The 27082-nt window shown below is 37.8% G+C and overlaps 3 protein-coding genes across 4 annotated transcripts; 2 read left to right on the top strand and 1 right to left on the bottom strand.

Moving 5' to 3' along the window:
• Positions 1-2416: 2416 nt before the first annotated feature.
• Positions 2417-14429, top strand: LOC311306303 (dual specificity phosphatase 29-like). The gene is made up of 7 exons (XM_084434626.1): positions 2417-2471; positions 4707-4883; positions 5942-6162; positions 6726-6919; positions 11430-11572; positions 12412-12635; positions 13520-14429. Exons 2-7 carry the CDS (start codon positions 4753-4755, stop codon positions 13783-13785), a joined length of 1179 nt encoding a protein of 392 aa, XP_084290752.1. The 5' UTR covers positions 2417-2471; positions 4707-4752; the 3' UTR covers positions 13786-14429.
• LOC311305941 (dual specificity phosphatase 29-like) lies at positions 7608-11572 on the top strand. Its single transcript, XM_084433997.1, has 3 exons — positions 7608-7876; positions 9319-9536; positions 10685-11572. Exons 1-3 carry the CDS (start codon positions 7749-7751, stop codon positions 10900-10902), a joined length of 564 nt encoding a protein of 187 aa, XP_084290123.1. The 5' UTR covers positions 7608-7748; the 3' UTR covers positions 10903-11572.
• On the bottom strand, positions 14419-26986 carry adkb (adenosine kinase b). Of its 2 annotated transcripts, none has more exons than XM_084433990.1 (11): positions 26730-26986; positions 24184-24258; positions 23927-23980; positions 21916-21994; positions 21626-21798; positions 19790-19898; positions 19458-19628; positions 18804-18839; positions 17581-17695; positions 17407-17493; positions 14419-15079 (listed from the first exon to the last, which is right to left on the bottom strand). In XM_084433990.1, the coding sequence occupies exons 1-11, from the start codon at positions 26777-26779 to the stop codon at positions 14955-14957; spliced, it is 1074 nt and encodes a 357-aa protein (XP_084290116.1). In that variant the 5' UTR covers positions 26780-26986; the 3' UTR covers positions 14419-14954. The 2 variants fall into 2 exon arrangements, with proteins under 2 accessions (XP_084290116.1, XP_084290117.1); XM_084433991.1 differs by lacking the exon at positions 26730-26986 and adding an exon at positions 26193-26539.
• Between the last annotated feature and the right edge of the window lie 96 nt (positions 26987-27082).

Below are 27082 nucleotides of genomic sequence, written 5' to 3'. Positions count from 1 at the left end.
ATTGTTCACAATACACCAGGAACATGTATAGAGGGTTTTCACCTACGTCACGATTTGGTCAGTTACCCGGATGCGCGGCCATATTGGAGGTACTCGGATGTAAACAACAGCATGGATTGCACTGTTTATGTACTACTGAACACATTGTTACACTAATTTCTGATGTCTAAACCACGGGAACAACACATGGAAGCTGCGAAATCATATAGAGAAGGACTTAAAGCAGGAAAGAGCTCAACATTTTGACAAACTTAAGGTAATATGTGGTAAAGATCTGAACGAGCTAGCTTCTCCAACTAGTCCTTACTTCTATTTCGACATTGGCTACGTTCAGATTGTCAGTCCAAATAAAAAGCACATGAAATCCGTTTCAAGCTACATCCATATGTGGTTTAATATCCTATTCAAATCACATACCAGGAAATCCACCAGTCTGAACGCTCTTTCGAGTGGTTTATGTGACTTTCTCACGCCACGTAAAATGTAAACATCAGACGTTGTTATAGGGAACATGCTGAAAGTCGCTGCCGAAACAAGGCTGTGTTGATGCAAAGTGCCGGACAAGCAGAAAATTATTATTTTTGAAAAGTATTTTGAAACCGGCGCGGAAAAAGAGTTGTGCACACAGTACCAGCCTCCTACAGTTCTGCAGCTCGAGACGCAGTAGTCCAGCGCAGCGGCTACACATCTCCATATTGTAAAATTTAAATAAGAAAACATTTATATTGCAAATGCAAACCCCTCCATCAACGCAACATCATTGCCGTGTTGTCAAAGAGCTGCGTGGACACACAAATCGGACCTGAACAGTTGCAATACAGTGTGGACATCATTTTAGATCATATTCCAATCGGATACAAAGATAATCGGATTGACAGTGTGTATGTACCCATAGTTAACTATTTTACGTCAACATTTTAGCCATAGTTAACGCTTCATTTACACATGTGGCTGATGCTGTGCCTCTCTCAACCACAAACGCCATCTTTCATCAGTTTTTTGCACTCTTCTCTTTAACTTTCGGCAGTCTATAGAACTAGAAATGTTTTTTCTCGGTGCGACCGATGAGTACAGACCAAAACTTGACCATTTTTCAGAAGCAATAATCAGCTAAATTTGCGAGTCCGTTCAGTTCAATGGCACTGTTTACGTTCAGTGCCTCCAAAATGGCCGACTTCCGGATTGATGACGCGTCGTGAAAACCCTCTATTAAAGTAAATAAAGCCAATGTTGATTTCATGTTGACTTTCAGAACTCTTGATCATTTACATTTTATCTCTGTAGTTCTGTACACTTTGATTCTTTGAATATATATATATATGTTAATCCAGGAAATATCAGTTTACATTTCCAAACATTCTTTTTGCCATTAATTGTAATAATCCAGTGAGATTTGTGTCTGACAGCAGCCGGTATGATCTGATCTAACCATCATCGAGTCCGTCTGTGATCACATGAAGAAACTGAGACAGACTAAATCCAGAAGAACTGCGGGAACGTCTCCGAGACGCTTGAAGAAACCTTCCTGCAAAGCTACCTGAGAAACTATGCGCAAGTGTACCTGGACAAAAGCCGTTTTAAACACCAAAGGGCCGTTACACCAAATATTGATTTGAATTAGTTAATAGAAGTTAAATCATAAATAAATTCAATTTGTGATTTTATTTTTGAAAGCATTCTCACTTTACAGCATTTTAACACAAGTGCCAGTGCTCTTCACAGCACAGTAGCTTTGCAGGAAGGTTTCTTCAAGCGTCTCGGAGACGTTCCCGCAGTTCTTCTGGATTTAGTCTGTCTCAGTTTCTTCATGTAATCACAGACGGACTCGATGATGGTGAGATCAGATCATACCGGCTGCTGTCAGACACAAATCTCACTGGATTATTACAATTAATGGCAAAAAGAATGTTTGGAAATGTAAACTGATATTTCCTACTGACACACTACAGCAAAAGATAGAAATCACTGACTTAAAACCATTTTTTTGGGGGGGGATTAACATGCCTAAGACTTTTGCACAGTACTGTATATGAATGAAAGAAACAGTTTTATTATAAATAAAAAGCAGCTGTGCAGCAAAGCAAACGCCCTCACTTGTGTTGACTTTGATACTCTAGATGACGAGAACAGAGAGCGAGTGTATTTTTAACTCGCCGCTGTGGGAATGAGAGGTTGTCTAATTTAAGACGCTGTTACTCGGACACAGACGAGGGCGACTGCAGTGTGTCGAAAATAAGCAGAACCGTATCGTCCCTCTGTCTGTCCTGGTTAAAATCAGTGTGATATTACCGAGAGATGATCTTTTATGTGTTCATCCGTTCCCATCAGGAACCCTGAAGAAAGAGTGTTTTGAGCAGCCTGAATCAGATTATAGCCTATATATAAATAGATAAAGTCATCAGCTTGAACAACACGTCATACACACATACGTGTGCATGCACACACGCTGACGAGCGGTTCCTCAACACACTGTGAGTCTGTTTGTGCTTGAAAATGTGTTTTAGATTCATTCAAATAGATGCATAATCTTGAGTATATACGGCTAGTGGTGCACATGCATTGGTTATTATGAGGAATATGGATAAATATCTGATTTGCAATGTGTTAAACTGTTATTTTATCACAAGAAAACTTGATTGATGCTTATAATGGCACTTTAACTTGATTAATTATAACTTGATTAATTACACATGAACAGGATGAACAAAAAGATATAAAGTTAGTCATCTTTTCACCTTAAATCAAAATGACATAAGATATTAAGTCATGTTTTCTGAAAAATGTCTCAAATTAATTAAGTTTATACTTGAGTTTAAAGAAGAAAATAATATCTGCTAATGGGGTCAGAAAAATAAACTTAATTCAAAGTGAAAACGAGTTTTGGCAGATGTTTGGTTTTGTCTTAAAGTCACTTTATGTAGATTTTTTTCTTTGTTTCTTATGTAAAAGTATATCGATTTAAGAATGTTGAGATATTTTAATAAAATACAAGACGAGATGAACATTTGGTAACACTTAATAAGGTCTCATTAGTTAACGTTAAACAATGAGCAATATATTTTTAAAGCATTTGTTAATCTTTGTTAATAAACATGTTCATGTTGGTTCGCAGTGCATTAATTAACAGATACAACATTTGATTGTAATAATGTATTAGTAAATTAGTTAACTAAGATTAATAAATGCCATCATTGTTAGTTAATATTAACTAAAGTAGTTAACTAATGTTAACAAATGGAACCTTATTGCAAAGTGTTAAAGAAATGTTTTTGCAGTATTGAAATGTTTAATATTAAAGTGATTTGCAACACTTTATTTTATTTTTATTTTAAGGTGAGACAAACCTGGTTTTCTAAACCAATCTAATCCATTGCTAATACTTTGTGGAATGTTTTGCACAAACAATTTTGTTAAAAATTATGGTTTAAAGTATCAAACAGACCTAAAAAGTCACTAACTAGCAGCTTTAATATCAGTTATTAATTATCAGCAGTCTCACACTGTCTCTAAAGTAGAATTTTCCATCGTACAGTGGTAAAACTGTTTGATTAAAATAATAATTTGATTCAATCCTTCAGCTTAAAATAAGTATTCAAATAAAAATGAAAATGTACCTTCACGTTGTTCATGAGACTTCCTTGTTTTAGGAGTTTCGCAGAATGCCTGAGCTGGTGTTTCCCGTATAATCAAGGTGTTCAGTGAGATATCAACCTCTCTGAAAAGGTCAAAAACAGCATCATAAAGCATCATTACAGTTTATTCTCTTGTATTTGTGCTTGCATACAGTCAAACGTACCATGTTGTGATCGAGATACAAGAGAATCAAAGGTGCTTGGTGTCAATGATGGCTCGTAACAGTGACTTGTAAATGACATTGGAGAGCTTTTGTTTTCAACGAATAACTACTTCAATTGAATCTGTTCCTCATATAGAATTTTACTTTTATATTGAATTTTACTTTTTGAAATGTAAGTCCTGGAAAATCCTTGAAAACGGCCATATTTTTGAAGAGGAGCTTGAAAAGTGTTGCAAAATTGACGCTGCAGTCCATCTGGAAAAAAATCAGTTTCAATATCCTTTCAATGTTTACAGGGATTTCCCATTCCTGACAGCGCTGGTCAATGGATGGATCTCTATGAAGTGAAACATCACCATATATGTGACCCTGGATCACAAAACCAGTCTCGAGTCGCACGGGTATATTTGTGGCAATAACAATACATTGTATGGGTCAAAATTGTCGATTTTTCTTTTATGCCAAAAATCATTAGGATATTAAGTAAAGATCATGTTCCATGAAGATATTTAGTAAATTTCCTACCGTAAATATATAAAACATTTATTTTTGTGAGTGAATGCAGCACAATCGCCAATATAAATGTAGAACTTTAGAGGAGATTTTATCAATGTTTTGATTTTTTTGCATCCTCAGATTCCAGATTTTCAATAGTTGTATCTCGGCCAAATATTGTCCTATCATAACACACCATACATCAATGGAAAGCGTATTTATTCAGCTTCCGTGTGATGTATAAATCTCAATTTAAACAAATTTAGCCATGTGACTGGTTTTGTGGTCCAGGGTCACATTTATGTAATTTGAGTAAAAAAAAAAAAAAACTTCTCTATTGTTTGAGAAGTGCTGATTGAAGTCCTTGAAATCCCCAAAAAGTAGTCCTTGAAAGTCCTGGAATTTCATTTGACAGAATCTGCCCGAAGCCTGTCAGCAGGACGGGTGTGAAGCGGGTCGAGATGCCACGCACCGGCGGAGACGGCAGGTACGAGACGCCGAGCACCTCTGACCTCCAGAGACTTCTGTGGGTCAAACCTGGAACCAGCGGCCATCTTGATGAGGTCAGACCTGGAATATACATCGGAGACATGTAAGAGAATCAGGAGTTGATTTTTGGGGAAACTAGGTTGATGGGTTGTTTCAGTATGAGGCAAATCTTTCACATTAAAAAGAAAGACACTGTTTAGTATACATTCAGTCAAGGAATTTAAAAAAGAAGAAGAAGAGATTCAATTTGAGATGATCCTTGTACTTCCTGAAACTCTTGTTCACCTTTTCTACTATTTAGATTTTTACCTCTAAGGTAATAATATTCATCCCTGAGTTTAAAAACATATTGTGTTTTTTTTTAATAATATTTTGAATGCCCAGTAATGTAATTTTAGTGGGTAAATATCATATTCACACATGAAAATGGAAGAAAAGTAAGCCTTCTTTTATTTCTTCATGATTTTGAAGAATGTCAAAATACAAACAAAAAAAAGTCTAAATATTTACTATTTTAATGGTCTCCTGTTTTACATCTTTGTTAATCTTGCTCACTCTTTTAATTGTTCTTTTAAAGGGGACCTATTATGCCCCTTTACAAAGTCTTGATTTTGTATGTTTTCCTGCTTGAATGTTGATTATTCTCCTCATATTCTCCATTGTTGCGGCTCCTCTCTTCCCAGTCTGTCAGTAACGCTCTGTTTACTTCCTGTCTCTATGAAGCCCCTCCTTCTGAAAAGCACACTGTGCTCTGATTGGTCGGCCGGAGCAATGTGTTGTGATTGGTCGAGCGCTTCGAGTGTGTTTGGGAAATGTCCCGCCCCTTACCATAACCGCCAGTTTAACACACTACTAACTAACTCTACCAGGCCCCGCCCCTTTATTCCGCGTATTAATTATTTAAATGAGGAATATTGTGACATGTTCGTTCCCGGAAGAAACTCTTTCTGGGAGTTCAGAAACACTGACACTGATATAGAGAAGAACTCCCGAAACCTTTTTCATGCTCAAACATGTAAAGTTATTATAAAAAAGCATAATAGGACTCCTTAAATGTAAGTGTGCATTACAAAGTTAGCATGTTCCCTATATCTTGCGTTGTAAATGTGCAATAAAAACAGGTATATAATAAGTGTCTGTGTGTATGTGTATCTCATTCAGGTACGCAGCGAAGGACAAACACATGCTACAGTCCCTGAACATCACATACGTGCTGAACGCAGCTCACGGGAAGTTTAACGTTAACACAGGAGCCAGTTACTACAGAGACACTAAAATCACATATCACGGCGTGGAGGCGTTCGATATGCCCTCATTTGACCTTAGCCCCTTCTTCTACTCCGCTGCCAAGTTCATCAAGAGTGCCATGAGCACCCCTGGAGGTGAGGAGAGGAAACACACCGAAGGACATCCCAAAAAAAACAAATGCAGAATTCACTGTAAAATTTAATTATATTTGACATTAAGTTTTTAGGACCATCAAGATTTTTTTTGCATCATGATATTAATTTCATGGGTCATTTTAAGTTGAACTATCAAGCAATTCTCATTATGCACAATGGCAATTTGCAATTATTATATTTGACATTTCGGACCATTAAGATTTTTTTGCATAATGATATTATTTTATTTTTACCTATTGAGCAACTCTTATGCACAATGATGATTTTTTTTTAGGTAATTATGTCTGAGAATTTGAGGGAGGAACATGTGCTTAACAGACATGATGTCAAAATGTCAAAATGCAAAAAAAAAAAAAAAAATCTACTTATTTTTTTTTCTTTATGCAAAATATTATTTAAAAAATAATGAAAAAAATTAATAGAATTTTAATCTTTTTTCTTTTGATGTGTGGGTGAAATATGATCAGGACGTGTTTTTGTAAAAATTCGGAATTCGTAAAAAATTTTAGTTTGTGAACATTTATATTATTATTTTTTCCTAGGTAAGGTGCTTGTGCACTGCGCCATGGGTCTGAGCCGCTCATCGTCGCTGGTACTGGCGTATCTGATGATCCACGAGGACATGACGCTGGTGGAAGCCATTAAAGCCGTCGCACAACACAGGAATATCTGCCCAAACTCCGGCTTCATGGAACAACTGCGAGAACTGGACAAAAAACTGCACTTCCAGAGCACAGCCTTCTAACACCGGACCAACACATTCACGTCATGTTTACTGATCAGAAATACAGAGCTATTGACATGCAGAAAGATACCCATCAGTTATGACAGAAATGCATGCTTCAGAAATGGCCTTACACACATTTGATGGAATCACATGATTGATACAAGATTTAATTTCTCAATTAAAATGTCTTTTTTTTAAGTTGTTACATGTATTTTTTTGTTGTGATCGAAATATATTCCAATCCTGCTTAATCTTCAGAGTCACTATAAAGTAATAGATTCACAGCTTTCCAAACAACAAATGGGAAGAAAGGGGTTGAAAACCGAAAGGGATTCATTCATGACGTCAGTCAGTCCAAAAGGAATATACTTCATAATGAAAGGTTATGCAGATAATAAGACCAGGAATGTGAGTTCATAAAAATATTGAATATATTGAAATATATATGCATATATTTAACATATAAAAAAAGTCATCCTGAAATCAAACTTCTTGGCAATTTTGATTTCATGATGGCTTTAATATATTTGACCAAATATACGTTATTAAAAGAACAAATTTAATCTACATAAATGAACTTCAATTCAAAGATCATCTCAAAGATTCTCAGCTGTCTGTCTGTTTGTGTCTCTCATCTATATTTACCACTTTGACACGCAAAGAAGCCAAAATAGAGACACGTATCACTTACTGCATCACACAATCACACACACAAACGCGGCTCTGAGTTCAGAGAAACACAACGCGAGTTCAGTAACTACAGAAAGGCAAAAACACTTTAATACAATGCATTGACGTGTATGTTTTTATCGTACATCAAGCTATTTTATTTCAAAGTATGCAGGATATACAGGATGCTGGATACGAGACTCCGCCCATCTGTGACCTTTTGACCCTTCTGCTAAAGAACCGACGACCCTCCGGCGCTTTTAACGAAGTCTGGCCTAACATCTACATCAGTGATGCGTACGTATTACACCACAAGACTCGAGACACTTTTAATCTTCTGAGGTGCGCTAAATGATCTTTCATCTTTCATCATGGCAGTCGGTTCACTTCTTTCCTAATCTAGTTGACTAATAAACCTGGCACTGTATGTTATGAATATTGTTAGCTCTTTGACAAATTGCTTTTGCTCCTTTTCTGTAAGTTGCTTCGGTTAAAAGCGTCTGCTAAATGCATAAGTGTAAATAATGTTTTCCACTTATAAATAGTTTGACAAGAAAAGAAAAGACCAGTATTTTTGACATGCATCAAAACCTTTTAAATGACACAGGAATATCAGTGGGAATAAACAAATTTAAAATATATTCTAAGAACGTTTTGTTCAAAGAACGTTTTACATTAAGTTATTTTTGAACGTTTTCAGAACATTTTCAAAATGTTTTAACATTCCATTTTTACTTTTAACAGAACATTCCATTTTACTTTTGCGAATGTTACTTTTGAACTTTCTCGGAATGTTCAGAAAAAAAGTAGCAACATTTAAAAACCGTTACACAAATGTGACCCTGGACCACAAAACCAGTCACGAGTCGCACGGGTGTATTTGTGCCAATAGCCAACACTACATTGTATGGGTCAAAATGATCAACCTTTTATGCCAAAAATCATTAGGATATTAAGTAAAGATCATGTTACATGAAGATATTTTATAGATTTCCTACCGTAAATATATAAAACATTTATTTTTGTGAGTGAATGCAGCACAATCGCCAACATAAATGGAAATCTTTAAAGAGGATTTTCTCAAAGTTTCGATTTTTTTGCACCCTCAGATTCCAGATTTTCAATAGTTGTATCTCGACCAAATATTGTCCTATCCTAACAAACCATACATCAATGGAAGGCTTATTTATTCAGCTTTCCGATTATCCATAACTCTCAATTTAAAAAAATTGACCCATGTGACCCATGTTTTGTGGTCCAGGGTCACAAATGTCAAACTAAACCATTTCAGAATAAACACATTCCATGAACAATGTATATATATATAAAAAAAATTGTGCTACATTACTAAAGACCAGATAAATGTGAACAATCATTCTAGTTACATTACTGGAAGAATGTTTGTTCATTACTTTTTAGTCAAAGTTCTGAGATCGTTTTCTGTTGATAACAGTAATCCATATGACTCATGGACTATATAATTCTTCTTAAGTATTTCACACATGATAACTTGGGGTAAAGAACAGATTTAGCCATTGTTTACTGTTATTTTTATCTTTGCAATAGTACAAAAATGTCATTCATGCTTGTATTCAGTTCAGAAATGTCTCCTTTAAATGTACAGCGCCAGGTTTGACATGATTGAACACAAATGCACTTAGTTCTCATGCATCACATGACCGATATTGATTTGATTTAAGAGCTACTGCAGAAAATTAACTCTTGAGTGATTCTCTCAGTCCAACAGCAAGAGACAAGACGCTTCTACACCGTCTAGGAATCACTCACATCGTCAACGCTGCACACGGACGCGCTCACATCGACACTGGAGCTGATTTCTACTCGGACGCGAGCGTGGAGTATCATGGCGTTGAGGCACCAGACAACAGAGACTTCGACATCACACCGTTTTTCTACCCCACAGCCGGTTTCATTCATAAAGCTCTGTCCCAGCAAAGTAATGCATTGTGCACTTTCATACTTAAGAGTTTGCATTGTGTACACACACACACACAGCATGCTTCTGTGATATTTATTAACGCGTTGGGAGATATAATGCATTTAAAGGATTAGTTCACTTCAGTATTTTAATTTCCTGATCATTTATTCACCCCAACATCATCCAAGATGTTCATGTTTTTCTTTCTTCAGTCGAAAAGAAATTAAGGTTTTTGAGGAATTTTTCTCCATATAGGAGACTAAGGGGGACTTCAATGGGGTCCAACGGGTTGAAAGTCCAAGTTGCAGTTTCAGTGCAGCTTCAAAGGCTCTACACGATCCCAGCCGAGGAATAAGAGTCTTATCTATAGAAAGCATCTGTATTTTCTAAAAAAACAAAAACATTTATATACTTTTTAACTTTTTAAGTGCTCGTCTTGCATGTCCACGACTTCATGCATTACGTAATCACGTTGGAAAGGTCAGGTGATCACATGACGTAGACAGAAAATGTAGGGTAGGGCGAAAAATACATTGTTGTTTTACCTTTTATTTATTTGATTGTTTTAAATGGCATTTGACTTAGTCTTTGCACGTTCGCTTTGTAAACGCTAGGGCTGTACTTCTGCCAACGTCACACGTGACCTTTCAATGTCATTACGCATCGCAGAGCTAGTGCAAGACAAGCATTTGGGGTTAAAAAGTATCTAAATGTTTTTTTTGTTTTTTTTAAGAAAATGGCCGACGGTTTGGCTAAATAAGCCCTTATTCCCCGGCTGGGATCGTGTAGAGACTTTGAAGCTGCATTGAAACTGCAATATGGACCTTCAACCCTTTGGACCCCATTGAAGTCACTATATGGAGAAAAATCCTGGAATGTTTTCCTCAAAAACTGAAGAAAGAAAGACATGAACATCTTGGATGATGTGGGGGTGAGTAAATTATCAGGAAAGTGAACTAATCCTTTAAACTGACTATTTACTTTCCGAATACACATTCCAGGTCGTGTTGTGAATGATTCATCATCAGTGCTTTACTTGAATACAAAGTAAAATGGCTTGCATGCAAATAGTGTTTCACGTTGCTGACTCTACAGTCGTCTTTGAGATTTGTTTGAAATAAGTTTAACATGCATGATGTGTGATGGTGGTTTTATTTGTTTTTCAGGAGAGGGGAAGGTCTTGGTTCATTGTGCCAGAGGAGTGAGTCGTTCAGCGACGTTAGTGTTGGCGTATCTGATGATCTATGAAAAACTCACCATCGCAGAAGCCATTGATACGGTTTGCTCCCACCGGAACATTCTTCCCAACGCTGGATTCCTTCAACAGCTCCGTCAGCTGGACTCAAACCTCAGAGGAGAGATGGGATATATTAGTATAAACTAACAGGCAACTGTGTTCACTAATTTAACAAATTGTAAATAAATCATAGAATTGAAGTTTACAATAGAATGTAGAACAAGTGAACAGGAAAATGATGGTTTAAGGAAAATAATCCTAAATCATGATGCTTGGTTTCAGTTTTCTGCATTCATTTGAGTTCAATGTGGGGTGTTCAGTTGATACCAGTCTTGTATCGGGTGAATCTTTCAGAGAAGTGTGTATGTGTAAAACACACTCACTCACACAACCACACACTCACTTGCTCACACACACTCTCTCTCTCTCTCACACACACACACACACACACACACACACACACGTGTGTTTTGAGGTTCAGCCCTCTCTAGTGAGAGAAAGAGGGAACAGACCTCTAAAAATAACCCAGAATTCAACACCCACCTCTGGCCTGTAATCAGGCCAAAGCAGTCGACTCATCTCAGCACCTCTCAAACCAAATCTGAACACAAAAATACATGTGTTTTATGCTGTTTTAATCGAATGCGCGGTTGAAAATGACCTCACGGAGGAAGTTTGGTGTGAAGCCGGAGGTGAGTGAAGTGAAAGAGGAATATGTGACACCAAACGGATACGAGCTGGAGAAACACCTCACGCACGGCAGCGTCGCGTACACACACGTCAATGAGGTCTGGCCCAACGTCTACATCGGGAACGAGTGAGTCGTTTCATCTGACTAACCCTATTGTGATGCTAATAATGCAGGGTCAACATTTACCCAATTAAGTCTACTGACGGACTAAACACTGACCCAGGATGTGTGGTAGAGACAATTGAGACAATAATAAACAGATACCAGAGTCAAATTTGAGACCTGTTCACACCAAGAATAACTATTTGATAACTAACGTTCATGAACGGCTGTCAACGGTCGTTCTGTTAAGGCGCGCTTTTAAAGGGATAGCCTAGTTCACCCAAAAAATAAACTTCTGCTATCATTTACTCACCCGTCCCTTAGGTTATTCCAATCCAAACCTGCGGCCAGTTGCATAAACTTAGTCATTATGTTAACTGACAGTGTCTTAAGATCTAGTAGGACCCACTTTAGTCAAGGGATAGTTAGTCTTTTGGGATCATATTAGGCAAATGTATGTTTTTATGTAACTGACATTAAAAAGTTATGAACAGTTTTAAAGACAAAATTCGATGACTAACTTGCAAGACTAGTCTAAGCGGTTTATGCAACCGGCCCCGATAATAATTTCTTTGTTCGGCTGAACACAAAAGAGATATTTTGAAGAATATTGGTAAGCAAACAGTTGATAGGCCCCATTGACTTTCATAACAGGTTTAGAACAACCCGTTAAATCGCATTCTGTCAAAATTACACACGGAGACAACGGTATCATTATCAAAAACTTGCACTTTGAAGCCCGTTTTCAAAAGTTTGCGTTTTCATGCTCCCAAAATGCAGTTGTAGTGTAAATGAACGGCCGTTTACAGTGTTACAGTGTCTTGTAAACGGCCCCTAGACTCTAAGCTGTTGTTTGTGTGAAGAGAGACTGCTAAAGACCGATACAAGCTGAAGACGATGGGGATCACGCACATCCTGAACGCTGCGGAGGGCGAGTGGAACAGTGTGGACACGGGTGCTGAATACTATAGAGACATGGACGTGCATTACTACGGGATCACGGCGGAGGACGTTCCCACGTTCAACCTCAGCCAGTACTTCTATTCTGCTGCTGAACACATCCACCAGACCCTCACAAACCCACAGAGTGAGTTATTTTAGTATCACTGAGATACTATTAAAGGGGTGGTTGATTATGATTTCACTTTTCTAACTTTAGTTAGTGTGTAATGTTGCTGTTTGAGCATAAACAACATCTGCAAAGTTACAACGCTCAAAGTTCAAAGCAAATGAAGATATTTTCTTTTAAAGAAATCATTTTTTAAGGACTACAACAAATGGCTGGTAGGAACTACAGGACATTCCTCCCGGGTTAGTGACATCACTAACCCTAAAATTTACATTAAAAAAAAAACACATTACTATTCACATATTTGACATTATTACAGCTCCTCCCTCGCATCATTTCCGATGAAGCCCCTCCTTCCGAAATACGAAATGTGCTGTGATTGGTTAGCTGGCCCGGTGTGTTGTGATTGGCAGAGCTTATCACGTGTTTGGGAAATGTCCCACCCCTCCATAACCACGAGTTCTACTCAGATGTAAACATTAACGATGACATGAATTTCAAACAATTTCAAGGCTGATTCAGACCCTGACAGTGTTAATGAACAAGAGGATTCCGCTGGCAGATCTCAAGTACGTACTCTGCAAGCACAGATTTCACAGGCCGTCAGCCTTAGGACAAACTTTTTCCAGGGTTAAAAAACAAGGACAACTCTTCCTCTTCTCTAAAGCAGCCCAACATGGTTTCACCATGTTTATGTAAATTTTAGGGTTAGCGATGTCACCAACCCGGAAAGAAGCTTGTTGTAGTCCCTTCCAGCCGTTGGTTGTAGTCCTTAAAAATCGATTTCTGTAAAAGCAAATATCTCCCATTGCTTTGACATTACACACTAACTAAAGTTAAAAAAGTGAAACCATAATCAAGGACCCAATAATGAGGTTTAGTCATCTTATTTATTTCTCCAGATAAGCTTCTTGTTCACTGTGTGATGGGCCGCAGTCGCTCGGCCACACTCTTCCTGGCCTTCCTGATGATCTACGAGAACATGACGGTTGTAGACGCCATCGACCACGTCAAACGACGGCGACGCATCATCCCAAACTGGGGCTTCCTGAAGCAGCTGAGAGAGCTGGACGAACTCCTGCTGGAGCAGAGAAGAGCTCGAAACACACAGCCGCAGACACTGAAACACGCTGACCAAAAACATTTGTGCTCGCATAGCAGCCAGTGAATAGTGTTAAAGTTTTAGGTAGGTTTAGGGTTAGCCGGTTTCTCCGAAAATGAAGCATGTTAGATCAGACCAATTGAGATGAATGGGAATGCCAACAGAAAGCTTTCTTCAGGTTTTACAGAGCTTCTTTCTATCAAACTACGGGAGTATACGCACACACACTTATGCACACACACACACACTTATGCGAGCACACTCACTAATACACAGACTCACTAATGCACAGACACACACACTCATGTACACACATGCACACAGACTTATCCACACTCATCATGCACACACACACATCCACACTCATGCACACACACACACTCATGCACACACACTCACTAATGCAGACACTCTCATGTACACACACACTCATGCGTGCACATCCCACACCCATGCGCACACACTCACGTGCGCACACACACACTCATGACCACACACTCACTAATACACAGACACTCACTAATGCACAGACACACACACTCATGTACACACATGCACACACACTTATGCACACTCATGCGCACACACACACACTCATGACCACACACTCACTAATACACAGACACTCACTAATGCACAGACACACACACTCATGCACGCACACACACACTCATGCACAGACTTTAAAACAGAGATGTACAAGTTTGGAACAGTTAAAATCTTTTTATTAAACTGGTCAGTTGAACAGTCGTGTTCCAGAAGAAAGAGCAAGTGGAAAAACCTTCCCACATGAGATACAGCTTATGCATATTCAAACATTGTGCGTTTAAGATATAATTTGGTATTTCATAATAAATGTAGACCTGAAAGACAAAAACGTTCTAAACACAAATTCCATTATCTAATCCTGTTAATTTAATTTACCACTATTGTTTTTGAAAATATAAATGCACTTCCTTAAAATGATATCATGGATCTTTAAAGATTAAATATAGAATGATATTGCAATAAAGCATAAAAACAGATCAAAGGCAATCCGCACTTTAACACAAACTCATCGGAGTGTACGTGATGTGGTCGTCGCAATCCTGAAAAATGCCCGTTTAACAGGAAACGTGTGTAAACGAATGTAGAGGCACGCAGGTTGTGTTGCTGGAACTCCAGCAAAAAAAAAGAAAAGAAAATGAGATGTAAAGATTCCATGTTGGGATCATACAGGAGAGGATGTGAGGGAGTTAGTGGAAATCTGGTTTCTCAGGGAAGGTGCAGCCTGCTCGCCGGATGATGACATTAGCGGCGTAGTGCCCTGCGCGGATACACTCTTCCAGCGGCTTCTCCTGAACCAACTCTGACAGGAATCCTGCAGGACACACAAACAAAGAGTTCAATAGTAGTTAAATGTTAATGCATAGGCTTTGTCCCAGAGGTGAATGTGATCTCACCAAGTAGAACATGTTCCTGGATCAACATTCCAATCAACCAATCAGATTTGAGGGATAGGTTTACAGTTAATGTCGAGTTTCGGCTTACAACAGGGGTTAGGTACATCTACAACTTTCTTAAGCCATATTCGGACGGGATTAACTTTACCAGGGTAGATGGAGTAATGTAATTTAATTCGCACAGGATAAGAGATCTCAGTAAACTAGCAGAAGTGAGAGAGTAACTCGATTTGCGCATCGCCGTCACTCCTGTCGTCATGTGTGTATTACGCTGCTTCCTGATATCACGTGCGCAAACACATATAACCTATATTTATATATATAAAACAGTTATGTCCGGTTGAGCGATGTATTAATGAACTTCAGATTGGATTGTGTTGGTAATAGGCACTTAGCTAACGCTAAAAGATGTTTGGTGCCTCTAACAAGTGCTGTCGATCTTCTCTCTGATCTGATGGTGTGTGTGAAACACTTGAGTTTTGCCACAGACTCGTTCCAGCGTCTAGAACGCAACTGATGCTTCAAGCGTCTCCATACTTGAAAAACCGCGGGAAACTACTTTTAAACAGGAAATTAGGAAATATTTACGTACATATTTACAGCGGGTCTATTCGCACGGGATCAGTGTCACCTGAGGGAATTTTTCCGGACCTTTTTACTGAAGGTAAAAGTCGCCGTAATCTTTACTGACATTGTCCGTGATGATCACTGAGATGCACATTCAGACGGGACTAAAGTCACAGAGAAGCTCTGGTGATTATTACTTTACTCCGACTCTCCATGTGACACTAGTCCCGTCCTAATAGGGCTTAATTCACCTCTCATTTCCCTCTGGTTGTAGGGATAACTCATGGGTAGGGATAGGACTGTTTTTGGACAGGATTGTTGAAAATGTTGATCCAGGAACACGTCTCACTCGGCAGTCATAGCGATCCTGTTCCAAACCCTAGTGAGCCATCTTGCTATCTGCTGTACTTCCTACATAGGCAGTGAAACACAACTTCACAAGTGACTGATTTGGAAAACCCACCCTGAAAAAAATTGGTTAAGGATTTACTTTGTAATCATGTGTGAAATTTACTAGCAATTTCTGAGTTAAAATTCGTACAAAGAAACGGCACGCAACACATTGAATTAAACGTGAAATTTTAAAGTGGAAAGACAGATAGCATTTTATTTCGATGGTCCACGTTAGACATTCTACTAACTATCAGTAACTGCACCTACACGTCAACTTATTCTACTAACCCTAAACCTAACAGTCTTCTAAGTCTACTAATACTCTAATGACAGTTAGTTGACATGTAGTTGCAAAGTAACTTATAAGAATGTCTAACGTGGACCATCGAAAAAAAGTGTAACCTTTTCTTGTAAAATGTCAACTTAAATGTTTATTATTTTTTATTAGAGAGCACAATTTGCATGAAGCACAAGAGAAAGTGATTTTAATCAATTAAATTTCAGCATGTTGCAAAGGTAACAACATTAACATAAAAATCCCCAGCACAAATATTGGGTAAAAGAGTCGATGTTTAATTAGATTTAACTATTTTTCATATATATTATATAGTTTATTCTGTATCTATTTTATACCTACATCATAAAAAATATTTACTTTGAGTCTATTTTTACTCAGAATTTGCTAGTAAATTACACAAATTACAGGAAATTGTCAAAAAATGCATTAAATTTAAACATGAAATTAAGTAAAAAAAAAAAAGAAAAAAAAAGGGAAATAGAATTTTCTTGTAAACCGTTTGAATAATATTTTTTTACAGTGTACTTTAGCATATTCAAGAGTGCACAGTTAATATTAAATAGTAAATGAATAACTCAATTAAAAACTAATTATAGGAACATTGCCATTAGATTGAACTATTTATCGTCAATACTTTTCACCGCTCTCCTTAAAATACTGCTTACATAGGCAGTTTGCACAGTGGATTATTTGGCAAATTAAACATTATAAATACATACTGTATATTTATTACATGCGTATAAAAAAAAAGCGGTGCAGGGTTTACTTTGAGGCAATTTTCACTCAGAAATTGCTAGTAAAGTTCACAAATAATTTACAAAGAAATGACAAAAAAAATCGGAGTAAAACATACTCCAATAAACCTAGTCTAATTTTCAGTTTCTACATTTTACAGTGTACTTCAGCATGATATTACAGAGCGCACAGTTAATAAATACTGAATTAATAACTATCATTGTCTAAAATGATCTGATGAATCATTTTTACCTCCCACAAAAGCGTCACCAGCACCGTTCGTGTCCACGATGTCGTTCTGATCGATGTCTAAAACGGGAAACACTTTCACTTTATCACCTAAGAGAAGACAAACAAAGACAATTAATAAAAAACTTATCTCATTCTCATCTGAATCAGCGCGTTTGATTGGTTGGACGGACGTACCCACGGTGGCCACAGTGTCCTCTCTGCCCTGAGTGAACACCACGATCCTCTGCCTGTTCTTGTTGACTTTGGGCAGAGACTGAACCCTCCGTGCGATCTCAGCGATGTCTTCAGTCTGCAGGAACACCGGAAGATCATACAGCACTGATACGATGATAGTTATTAATTCAGTGTTTATTAACTGTTGCCTTGGCTTTTGGCTTGCCTTTGTTGGGGACATTTAATATTCAACAATATTATTGATCTGCCTTACTTAAAGGAACACGCCGACTTTTTGGGACTTTAGCTTATTCACCGTATCCCCCAGAGTTAGATAAGTCCACACATACCCTTCTCATCTCCGTGCGTGCCGTAACTCTGTCTGACCGCTAGCCTAGCTTAGCACAAAGACTGGAGGTAAATGGCTCCAGCTAGCATACTGCTCCCAATAAGTGACAAAATAACACCAACATTTTCCTATTCACATGTTGTGATTTGTATAGTCACAGCATGTACAAATAACAAGGTCACATGAGACAGCCATCTTCTAACCGTATACATACTGGGAACTATATTCTCAGAAGTCGAAGCACTGCTACTTCTGCAGAGTGATTTACTCCAAACTCTGAGGAACTCTCTGCTCCTCACCACGGGCCTCTCAGGCGCTGCGAGCAAATCACTCCGCCCAAGTAGCAGTGCTTCGCCTTCTGAGAATATAGTTCCCAGTATGTATACGGTTAGAAGACGGCTGTGTCTCATGTGACCTTGTTATTTGTACATGCTGTGACTATACAAATCACCACATCTAAATAGGAAAATGTTGATGTTATTTTGTCCCTTATTGGGAGCAGTATGCTAGTTGGAGCCATTTACCTCCAGTCTTTGTGCTAAGCTAGGCTAGCGGTCAGACAGAGTTACGGCACGCACGGAGATGAGAAGGGAATGTATGGACTTATCTAACTTACGGTGAATAAGCTTAAGTCCCAAAAAGTCGACATGTTCCTTTAAGGTGGACGATGATGCAATTTTCTTCTAGAAACAAACTTTGTTGTATTATTTTCATGTTATCACTGTGAAGCTGCTTTGATACAATCTGTATTGTAAAAAGCGCTATATAAATAAAGGTGACTTGACTTGACACTGAGAGTGTTATAGGGGCAGTCCATTCATTCACAAGTCTACATTACCCCTTTTGTGTTCATTGTGCTAGAAGAAAAACCAGTATTACAGTATTTTTCACTCACCTCAAAGCCCTGCTCCTTTGCAAATGTAGCAGCTTCCTGTAAAACAAACATCAGTTTAACACACAATCATCGCAGCCAATGAGAAGAGACGTGCAAAGAACTAACCTAATGTGCGGAGGTTAGTTAAAAACTAATAACTAACCTCCATACGTGACATTTAAAGTCCCCCTGTGGTGAAAATCCAGCTTTTAATGTAGTTTATGTGTCTATGTGGTGTTTTTAATGTGCTTTAAGACAAACCATGTGTAAGTTCATAAGTCGACACCATTGCTGAGTATTTTCATCTTAAAACTGCAGTGAACCAAAGACAGTCTCAAAAACACGCTTTGAAATCGCTGGTGTTTCTGACGTCACAAACTACCTTGTAACCAATCAGATCAACGTGTGATCGTCAACCAGTGGATCTCTGAGCTGAGTGAGTGAGTGGAGGCGGGGCTCATTTGCATATTCATAGAACCGCGCATACTAAATGAGGCAAGGGTGTCGAGTTACATTCAAGATGTTTTAAGGCATGAAGAATTTTTTCAAGAAAAACACATATAAATATGTCATTTTGGTGATCAAAGATGAATTTTAAGGGATACAATGATTGACTACAGGGAGACTAAGTCTTTTTGTGAGCCGTTTAAACACCCTGATGATCTGAAGACTCACCGTCTCGTTTCCGAAGATGATGTCGACGTACGGCAGGACCTTCATCAGCGGCTCTTTGAAGAACTGGCTGATGAAGGGGGCCGAGAGGTTGAGGCCGAAGATCTTGTTGTTGTCAGACGCGTGTTTGGCCACTTTGAGGATGGAGTCTGGAGACACGGTCAGGAAAAAACCCTTCAGGACGGAGATCAGGGGTCAGACTCATACTTATCAGATTTATACTGTAACAAGATGAGCATTTTGACCAGAAAATGTTTTGGATTATTCAACATCATTAGTTTCGCTTCTCTCATTTGCACATTCAAACTAGCATAATGCAAATGTGAATCCCTTACTGCGATGTAGTAAACTCGAGCTTTCTCCACCAGACTCCAGTTGCGATCAACATCCAGATGTTTCTCTTTATTATAGCAGTTTGCTGCTGCCAGGTTTGCAATCAGAGACCTACAAACACACAGTAATAGTCAAACATCGAGCCTGAAATCACTATGGAACGTTATATATTAATTCAGTACAGACAGATTGTAATAAACAGCATAAATCATAGGAGAAACTGCATTAATCCACTGATACAGTCGTCTTTTAACACTCTATAGAGATGCAACTATATATGGTGATGTTATCATTATCGCCAGCATTTCCATTATTATCATTTTTTAAAATAGGACAGACCTATAAAAAATAATAATAATGGAAATTATGGCGATCATCCTGGACCAGTCCAGCATTATTGATAGTGAAATATCAAGCTGTAAGAAAAAATAAGAAATAATCTGAAGTATTAAGCTGTTACCATAGTTACGGTTACATTGTTATGATGCTGTATTTGATTTGAACATGTAAAATATGGATCGTTTTACAGTATCAGCCATATTCTCAATTATCTGCTATAAAATGTCTGTATCAGTGGATAAAACAGCGCATTAGGTACATTATAATGTTTTGATCTCTGATTTCATTCAAAGCTTGTCATTTCTATAAAAAGATTTGATTCATGTATGCTATGCTACCATTTTACCAAAGGTTTGTAGGAATTTTTAAAAGAAATTAATACTTTTATGCATCAATGATGCATTGAATGGACCAATAGTAGCAGTAAAGACATTTATAATATTACAAAAGATTATATTTCTTTTGAACTTTGTTTGTCAAAGAATCCTTAAAGGGATCCTTCAGCGATCAGCATTAAGCTTTGTATCAATAGAAACCCGGTAGTATTCTCGAGTGACCGTGCTTCCCTCCCTCATGTCCTCCTGAGACCAGAGATTTCTGTATTGTGTGTCTGGAAAAAAACCTCAGATGACGCAAAAAAATCATCATTTAGCTCATCTGAGGCTTTATTGTCCAGAGGCGAGAGACTCCAGCCAGTAGGAGGCACTCGTCCATAGGGGGATCTCACGATAAAACACCGTCTTTTCAGTTTCGAGTCGACTAGTAGCCTAGCTGTATCATTTCTCCCGATACTGCCCTCTGTAACCGGTAGGCGTGGCTTGGGAGTGGCCTCGTAGGGCAGCGAAGCAAGTGCATTCTGGGAGTTGTAGTCTTTCATCCACATGAGCCAAAAATACATTTTCTGGCTTTCCTCAGTCTAGAAGGCACCAACTTCTAAAATAATTTCACATAAATGACCCAATTTAAATACACATTCATCTTTCCAGCGGTGAAATATCCCTTTAAACGGAAATTCGTTTCCACAAAAATATGAAGCAACAACATCAACATTGATAATAATAAGAATAGTTTTTGAGCATCATATTAGAAAGATTTCTGAAGGGTCATGTGACACTGAAGACTGGAGTAATGATGCTGAAAATTCAGCTTAATAAATTACACTTTACTATATATATATATATATATATATATATATATATATTCACATAGAAAACAGCTGTTTTAAATTGAAATTATATTTCACAATTTTTACTGTATTCAATCCAAGCTTTATTTGTCATTGCATAAATACAGTGTATTAACACAACGAAATTTCAGGTGCTACTCCAGATCAGTGCTTTTAAAAACTAAATAATTAATAAAATATGTACTAATTTTTGATCAAATCAACGCAGGCTTGGTGAGCAGACGAGACTTCTTTCTAAAAATCGAATGCTAGTGCGTGTATATCACCCGGCTTCTTCTACACACACTCGTGTATAAGTGTGTGTGTTTCTGACCTGTTGTCTCCAGTAATGCAGGCCGCACACGTTCCTGTCGGTTCTTGACCTTGTTCATAATAATGAGCGTCAACGTGAGCTTCAGACGCTTTCTGCTTCAGAATCTCTCCAAAGTGATCCGTTCCTATACAGCCGAAGAACGTGGCCACCCTGTGCGGCTCCTGGATCATCCACTGAGAGAGAGAGAGAGAAGATATCAAACACACAGGATTATTCTGGAGTGAATCTGAGATAAAACCCCCTTCTCGTGATCTCCTGATAGACACACATGACAAGAGTCCCAGACTTACCTGAGCGATTTTGACAGAGTTCTGTGTAGATCCACCGGCGTGATACTCCACTTTACTCTTGTTCACGATCTCATCAAACCTGCAGCACAAACACCAGAAGGTTTTTCTTTAATGTCAGTGAGATCCTGACGAGATGAAGAGAGGAGTCGCTGCTGCTGCTCTCTACAGGCCAGAGACGGTACAACACTAAAACTACATTCACCATTCTGCTTTTCTGCTCAAATATAGTTTACTGTAGTTATTAAATATGTAGTTATTAAACATTATTAGGGCTGGATGATAATATGTTGTTTGTGCCATTTGTCTTTAGCGTTCATAATATGATATAACTATGGCTGAGCCATAGTTTTTGAGCAAATAGGATATTTGCAAATATTTATTTATCAAATATTATGATACAGTACCGGTCAAAAGTTTGGAACAATTAAGATTTTTTAATGTTTTTGAAAGAAGTCTCTTCTTCTGCTCACCATGTCTGCATTTATTTGATCAATTAATGAGTGATATTATGAAATATTTTTGCAATTAAAAATAGCTGTTTTCAATGTGAAAATTGAAACTGTAATTTATTTCTGTGATTAAAGCTGAAGTTTCAGCATCATTACTCCAGTCTTCAGTGTCACGTGATCCTTCAGAGATTATTTTTTATTTTCATTTCTTATTTTTATCAGTGTTGAAATGAAAATGTGCCGCTTCATATTTTTGTGGAAACTGTGATTCACTACCATTCAAAAGTTTGAGATAAGTAATTATATATATATATATACAGTGCTATGCATAAGTTTAGACACCCATACTAAAGTTGACTAAAAAGAGGAATAAAAAATCATCTTTTGGAAACTGAACTTAATGCCTTAATTAAAAAAATTAGGAAAAATCCAACCTTTAAGGACACCAATTTTCTTTGTGAATGAATAATGTATCGTAAATAAATAAATGTTCTTCCTTAAAATACAGGGTGCATAAGTTTGGACACCCCTATGTTAAATTCCCATATGAGGCAGGCAGATTTTTATTTTTAAAGGCCAGTTACTTCATGGATCCAGGATACTATGCATCCTGATAAAGTTCCCTTGGCCTTTGGAATTAAAATAGCCCCACATCATCACATAGCATTCACTATACCTAGAGATTGGCATGGTTTTATTTCAGTTAGCCTAATAGCTGGTTTGATTTGCATTGAGAGATGATCTTATGGAAAGTACCCCATGCCAATCTCTAGGTATGGTGAAGGCTATGTGATGATGTGGGGCTATTTTAATTCCAAAGGCCAAGGGAACTTTATCAGGATGCATAGTATCCTAAAAAAATATATATTTTTAAATACTTAAAAATAAAAATCTGCCTGCCTCTATGGGAATTTAACATAGGAGTGTCCAAACTTATGCACCCTGTATTTTAAGGAAGAACATTTATTTATTTACGATACATTATTCATTCACAAAGAAAATTGGTGTCCTTAAAGGTTGGATTTTTCCTAATTTTTTAAATTAAGGCATTAAGTTCAGTTTCCAAAAGATGATTTTTTATTCCTCTTTTTAGTCAACTTTAGCATGGGTGTCTAAACTTATGCATAGCACTGTATATATATATATATATATATATATATATATATATATATATATATATATATATAAAAATAATACTTTTATTCAGCAAGGAAGCATTAAATTGATAAAAAGTGACAGTAAACACATTTATAATGTTACGAAAGATTTAATTCCAAAGTTTCCAACTTCCTATTTGTCAAAGAATTCTGTAATATATATATATACAGTTTCTACAAAAATATGAAATAGAAAAGTTATTTTAAATTGTAATAATATTTCACAATATTACTGTTTTACTGTATTTTGATCAAATAAATGCAGCCCTGGTGAGCAAGAGACTTCTTACAAAAACATCACAAATCTATTCAGAACTTTTGACCAGTCCTGTATATTCAAAGATTTTGCTGGTGATATAAAAATAAGCAACACTGCAAACATTTTCAATGAATAATGTCACTCACAAAGCTTTATGTTTCTCCTCTGCCAGGATCTGATCATTGGGCTTCAATCCATACCTGCGCGCGCACACACACACACACACACACACACACACACACACACACACACACAGGTTAGTTATTGACGAATAATTACACTAACAGAGCTCAAGGAAATCCATACAGTCTCAGGTTGTGTGATCACAGAAGCGTATTGATCATAAGAACAGCTGTGCACGTATGACCTTGAAACACACACACACAGTTACGTCACTACTCACTTATCAAGAAAATCCTTATCCACCACTGCAGAGATGTCCAGCAGCGGATTCCCCATCCCAAACAGAGCGTTCTGACTGCAACACACACACACAGGAGGAAAACATCTTACAATAACTGATATTTACTCTATATTCACTTTAATATTGGGTAACACTTTATTTTAGTGTCTTTGATACATGTACTTACCATAGTAATAACAGTAAATTATGCATAATTGCATGCAACTAACCCTCAACCAAACCCTAATCCTACCCTAACCCTATAGTAAGCACATGTAGTTAATTAATATTACTCAGTACTTAAATATTTAATTACACTGTAACAAGGACACCTTAAAATGAAGTGTAACCTCTATATTGCATTACTCCCTATAAAAGTATAATAATTACATTACTTAGTTACTTTTTATTGAAAGTAATGCATTGTTACTTTTTCCAGGCCTTGCATGTTTTTAAAAAAAGTTTTACCAAGTTATTTTTTGCAAGTATTTAACGCAGTAATGCATTCAACAAAATATGCACGTTAGTCACTGTGAATTTGTTTTTGCATACATTAAACCATGAAAAGCACAAATCTGTCATAGGCAAAAACTGCCACCCCGCAGATCAGAGCATGCGAATGCTTGATTTAATACCGCAGAATATTGCATCTCCTCAAGCCATTTTTAGAGTTTGACTTAATTCAGTCTTAATTTACTGTAATTGTATGCATGAGAACAGCATGAACATTCTGCTAAACTTCTCCTTTTTTGTTCCACTGAAGTATTTTCAAGTGTTTGGAAAGACATTGAGGAGGATATTCAGAACCTTCATTCCTGAGGGAACTATTCCTTTAATATCCATTCTGAGAGAGTAACAGGTGGAGGTCACATGATCGGGTTCAGTGACACTGCCTTTGAGACATGAACCCTTGGAATATTAGCAGGAGAGCCACACACACACACACACACACACACACACACACACACCAGAATCTGACTCTTTTCATACGGTGAAACGGACATTGTAGTTCAGGACAGGTTTTTAGATGTACAGTCCTCACTATGTGAAGCTTTTTCATGAACTTCACTCTTTACCGGTTTAAAGTGACTCACTCTTCTAATATTAGCCTGACAAATGTCCATTTTACACATCGAACCAGTCAGCTTTAATGCAAGCTTGCAAAAAGTTCACAACAAAAACAGTTTACAGGCCTTTAAAGTGCTTTTTCATAATTAACTATGTGAAAAGTTAACACACCCTGAAACCTAATATTGGAACATATAGTGTGTGTTTAATGGGTTTTACATGGGAATGTGTTTACAGCGCAGAACACATGCTATAGTGCTGACTAAACACATGCAGCGCACACACACACACACACACACCCCAAAACTATACAGGATGGCCAACATTCTTCACGTGAAATATTGACAAGTATCAATTTGTCAGGGAATTAGAATGAAAACTGCCACAAGTGATCAGTGAATGTACATGTGCACATGCATTCTGCCATATAATACTTACATGCACATTAATCTGACACTTAAACGTCAACAAAAACCAGAATAATTGTGATTGCAAGTTGTCATTCCAGTTCTGTCATTTTCAAAATCTATCAACAGCCTTGTATGTATGTTTGTGACTGACACACACACACACACACACACACACAAACACACACACACACACACACACACACACACACACACACACACACACACACACACACACACACACACACACACACACACACACACACACAAACACACACACACACACACACACACACACACACACAAACACACACACACACAAACACACACACACACAAACACACACACACACACACACACAAACACACACACACACACACACACACACACACACACACACACACACACACACACACAATTGTATTTCTTAATGTCACAAATGAAGAAATAAAGCGCGTTGCATCATAAAAACACACAATTCCCAACCCGGAAGAACACAACCAGACTGAGTGAAGTGACACTGCTTTACTGTACCTGACTGTCGGCATGATCACACACACACACTGATTGTCTGCAGTAAAACTGATTCTGTGCTCTCGCGCCCCGTCCACGCTGCGAGCGCGTGCGTCTAGTCCTCCACACACACACGCAACACACAACCCGGAAGCCGAAATCCCTCCAGAGTTCCAGTTGATTGGTTACATCACACGGCATGGGCGGATCAATAGATCCATCACGGTTGGCTGACGAGCCCGCGTGTGTTTTTACTATCATTACATATGTCGCGGGTGCACTGCATGCGTCTGACAGACAGACAGGAGAGATCAAAATTATCTCTAAACAACATGCATGAACTCTGTTGCATATGACGTTATGATGTCAAATATGCAAATATGCACGCGCAGAGGAAGAGATGCGCTGCTGGTACATTTTGTTCAGGCAGCAGGGCAACCATCAAACATTCTCAGATCCATATGTTTAAGATATGCATTAGGTTTATTTCTGCATATCAAATCATAAATTACTCGAGTGCATGACGCATGTCTGTGTTTTCGGTGTGTGTGTGTTTACCTCAACGCCTTCTGCGCGCGCGAGCCGTCAGTACAGTCACACACCGACATCTTCCTTCTCACACTGACAGACTCTCCGGCTGCTCTCAGATCAGTTTGCCATTGCCATCTTCTGTTTTGTGCTGATGCATTGATTTAACATTAATCAATTCCATGGTAATCATGCAGTATACATAAAAATATGTATTATTGTAAGGGTTATTTTGCCTGCATCTGTAATCATTTCTCCTTACATAACATAAATACCATAGTTGATACACCTATTAATACCGTAACACTGCTGTTTATACGTGTATTCGCACATGAAAGTTAGATTTGTTGGATATGTTCATAAAAAATAATAGTGCATGAGCT

This window comes from Rutilus rutilus (assembly GCF_951802725.1).
Source record: "Rutilus rutilus genome assembly, chromosome: 16".
Taxonomy (NCBI): Eukaryota; Metazoa; Chordata; class Actinopteri; order Cypriniformes; family Leuciscidae; genus Rutilus; species Rutilus rutilus.
This window is presented reverse-complemented; position numbering and strand designations above follow the sequence as displayed.

Coding starts and splice junctions, on each gene's coding strand:
- adkb (XM_084433990.1), bottom strand. CDS start 26,779: ATGTCGGTGTGTGACTGTACTGACGGCTCGCGCGCGCAGAAGGCGTTG. Junction 17,494..17,580: donor GGACACTGTGGCCACCGTGG/GTACGTCCGTCC, acceptor GTCTTCTCTTAG/GTGATAAAGTGAAAGTGTTT. Junction 15,080..17,406: donor TGGTGACGCTTTTGTGGGAG/GTAAAAATGATT, acceptor TGTGTCCTGCAG/GATTCCTGTCAGAGTTGGTT.
- LOC311306303 (XM_084434626.1), top strand. CDS start 4,753: ATGCCACGCACCGGCGGAGACGGCAGGTACGAGACGCCGAGCACCTCT. Junction 6,163..6,725: donor TGCCATGAGCACCCCTGGAG/GTGAGGAGAGGA, acceptor ATTTTTTCCTAG/GTAAGGTGCTTGTGCACTGC. Junction 12,636..13,519: donor GACCCTCACAAACCCACAGA/GTGAGTTATTTT, acceptor TTATTTCTCCAG/ATAAGCTTCTTGTTCACTGT.
- LOC311305941 (XM_084433997.1), top strand. CDS start 7,749: ATGCAGGATATACAGGATGCTGGATACGAGACTCCGCCCATCTGTGAC. Junction 7,877..9,318: donor AACATCTACATCAGTGATGC/GTACGTATTACA, acceptor TGATTCTCTCAG/TCCAACAGCAAGAGACAAGA. Junction 9,537..10,684: donor TAAAGCTCTGTCCCAGCAAA/GTAATGCATTGT, acceptor TTTGTTTTTCAG/GAGAGGGGAAGGTCTTGGTT.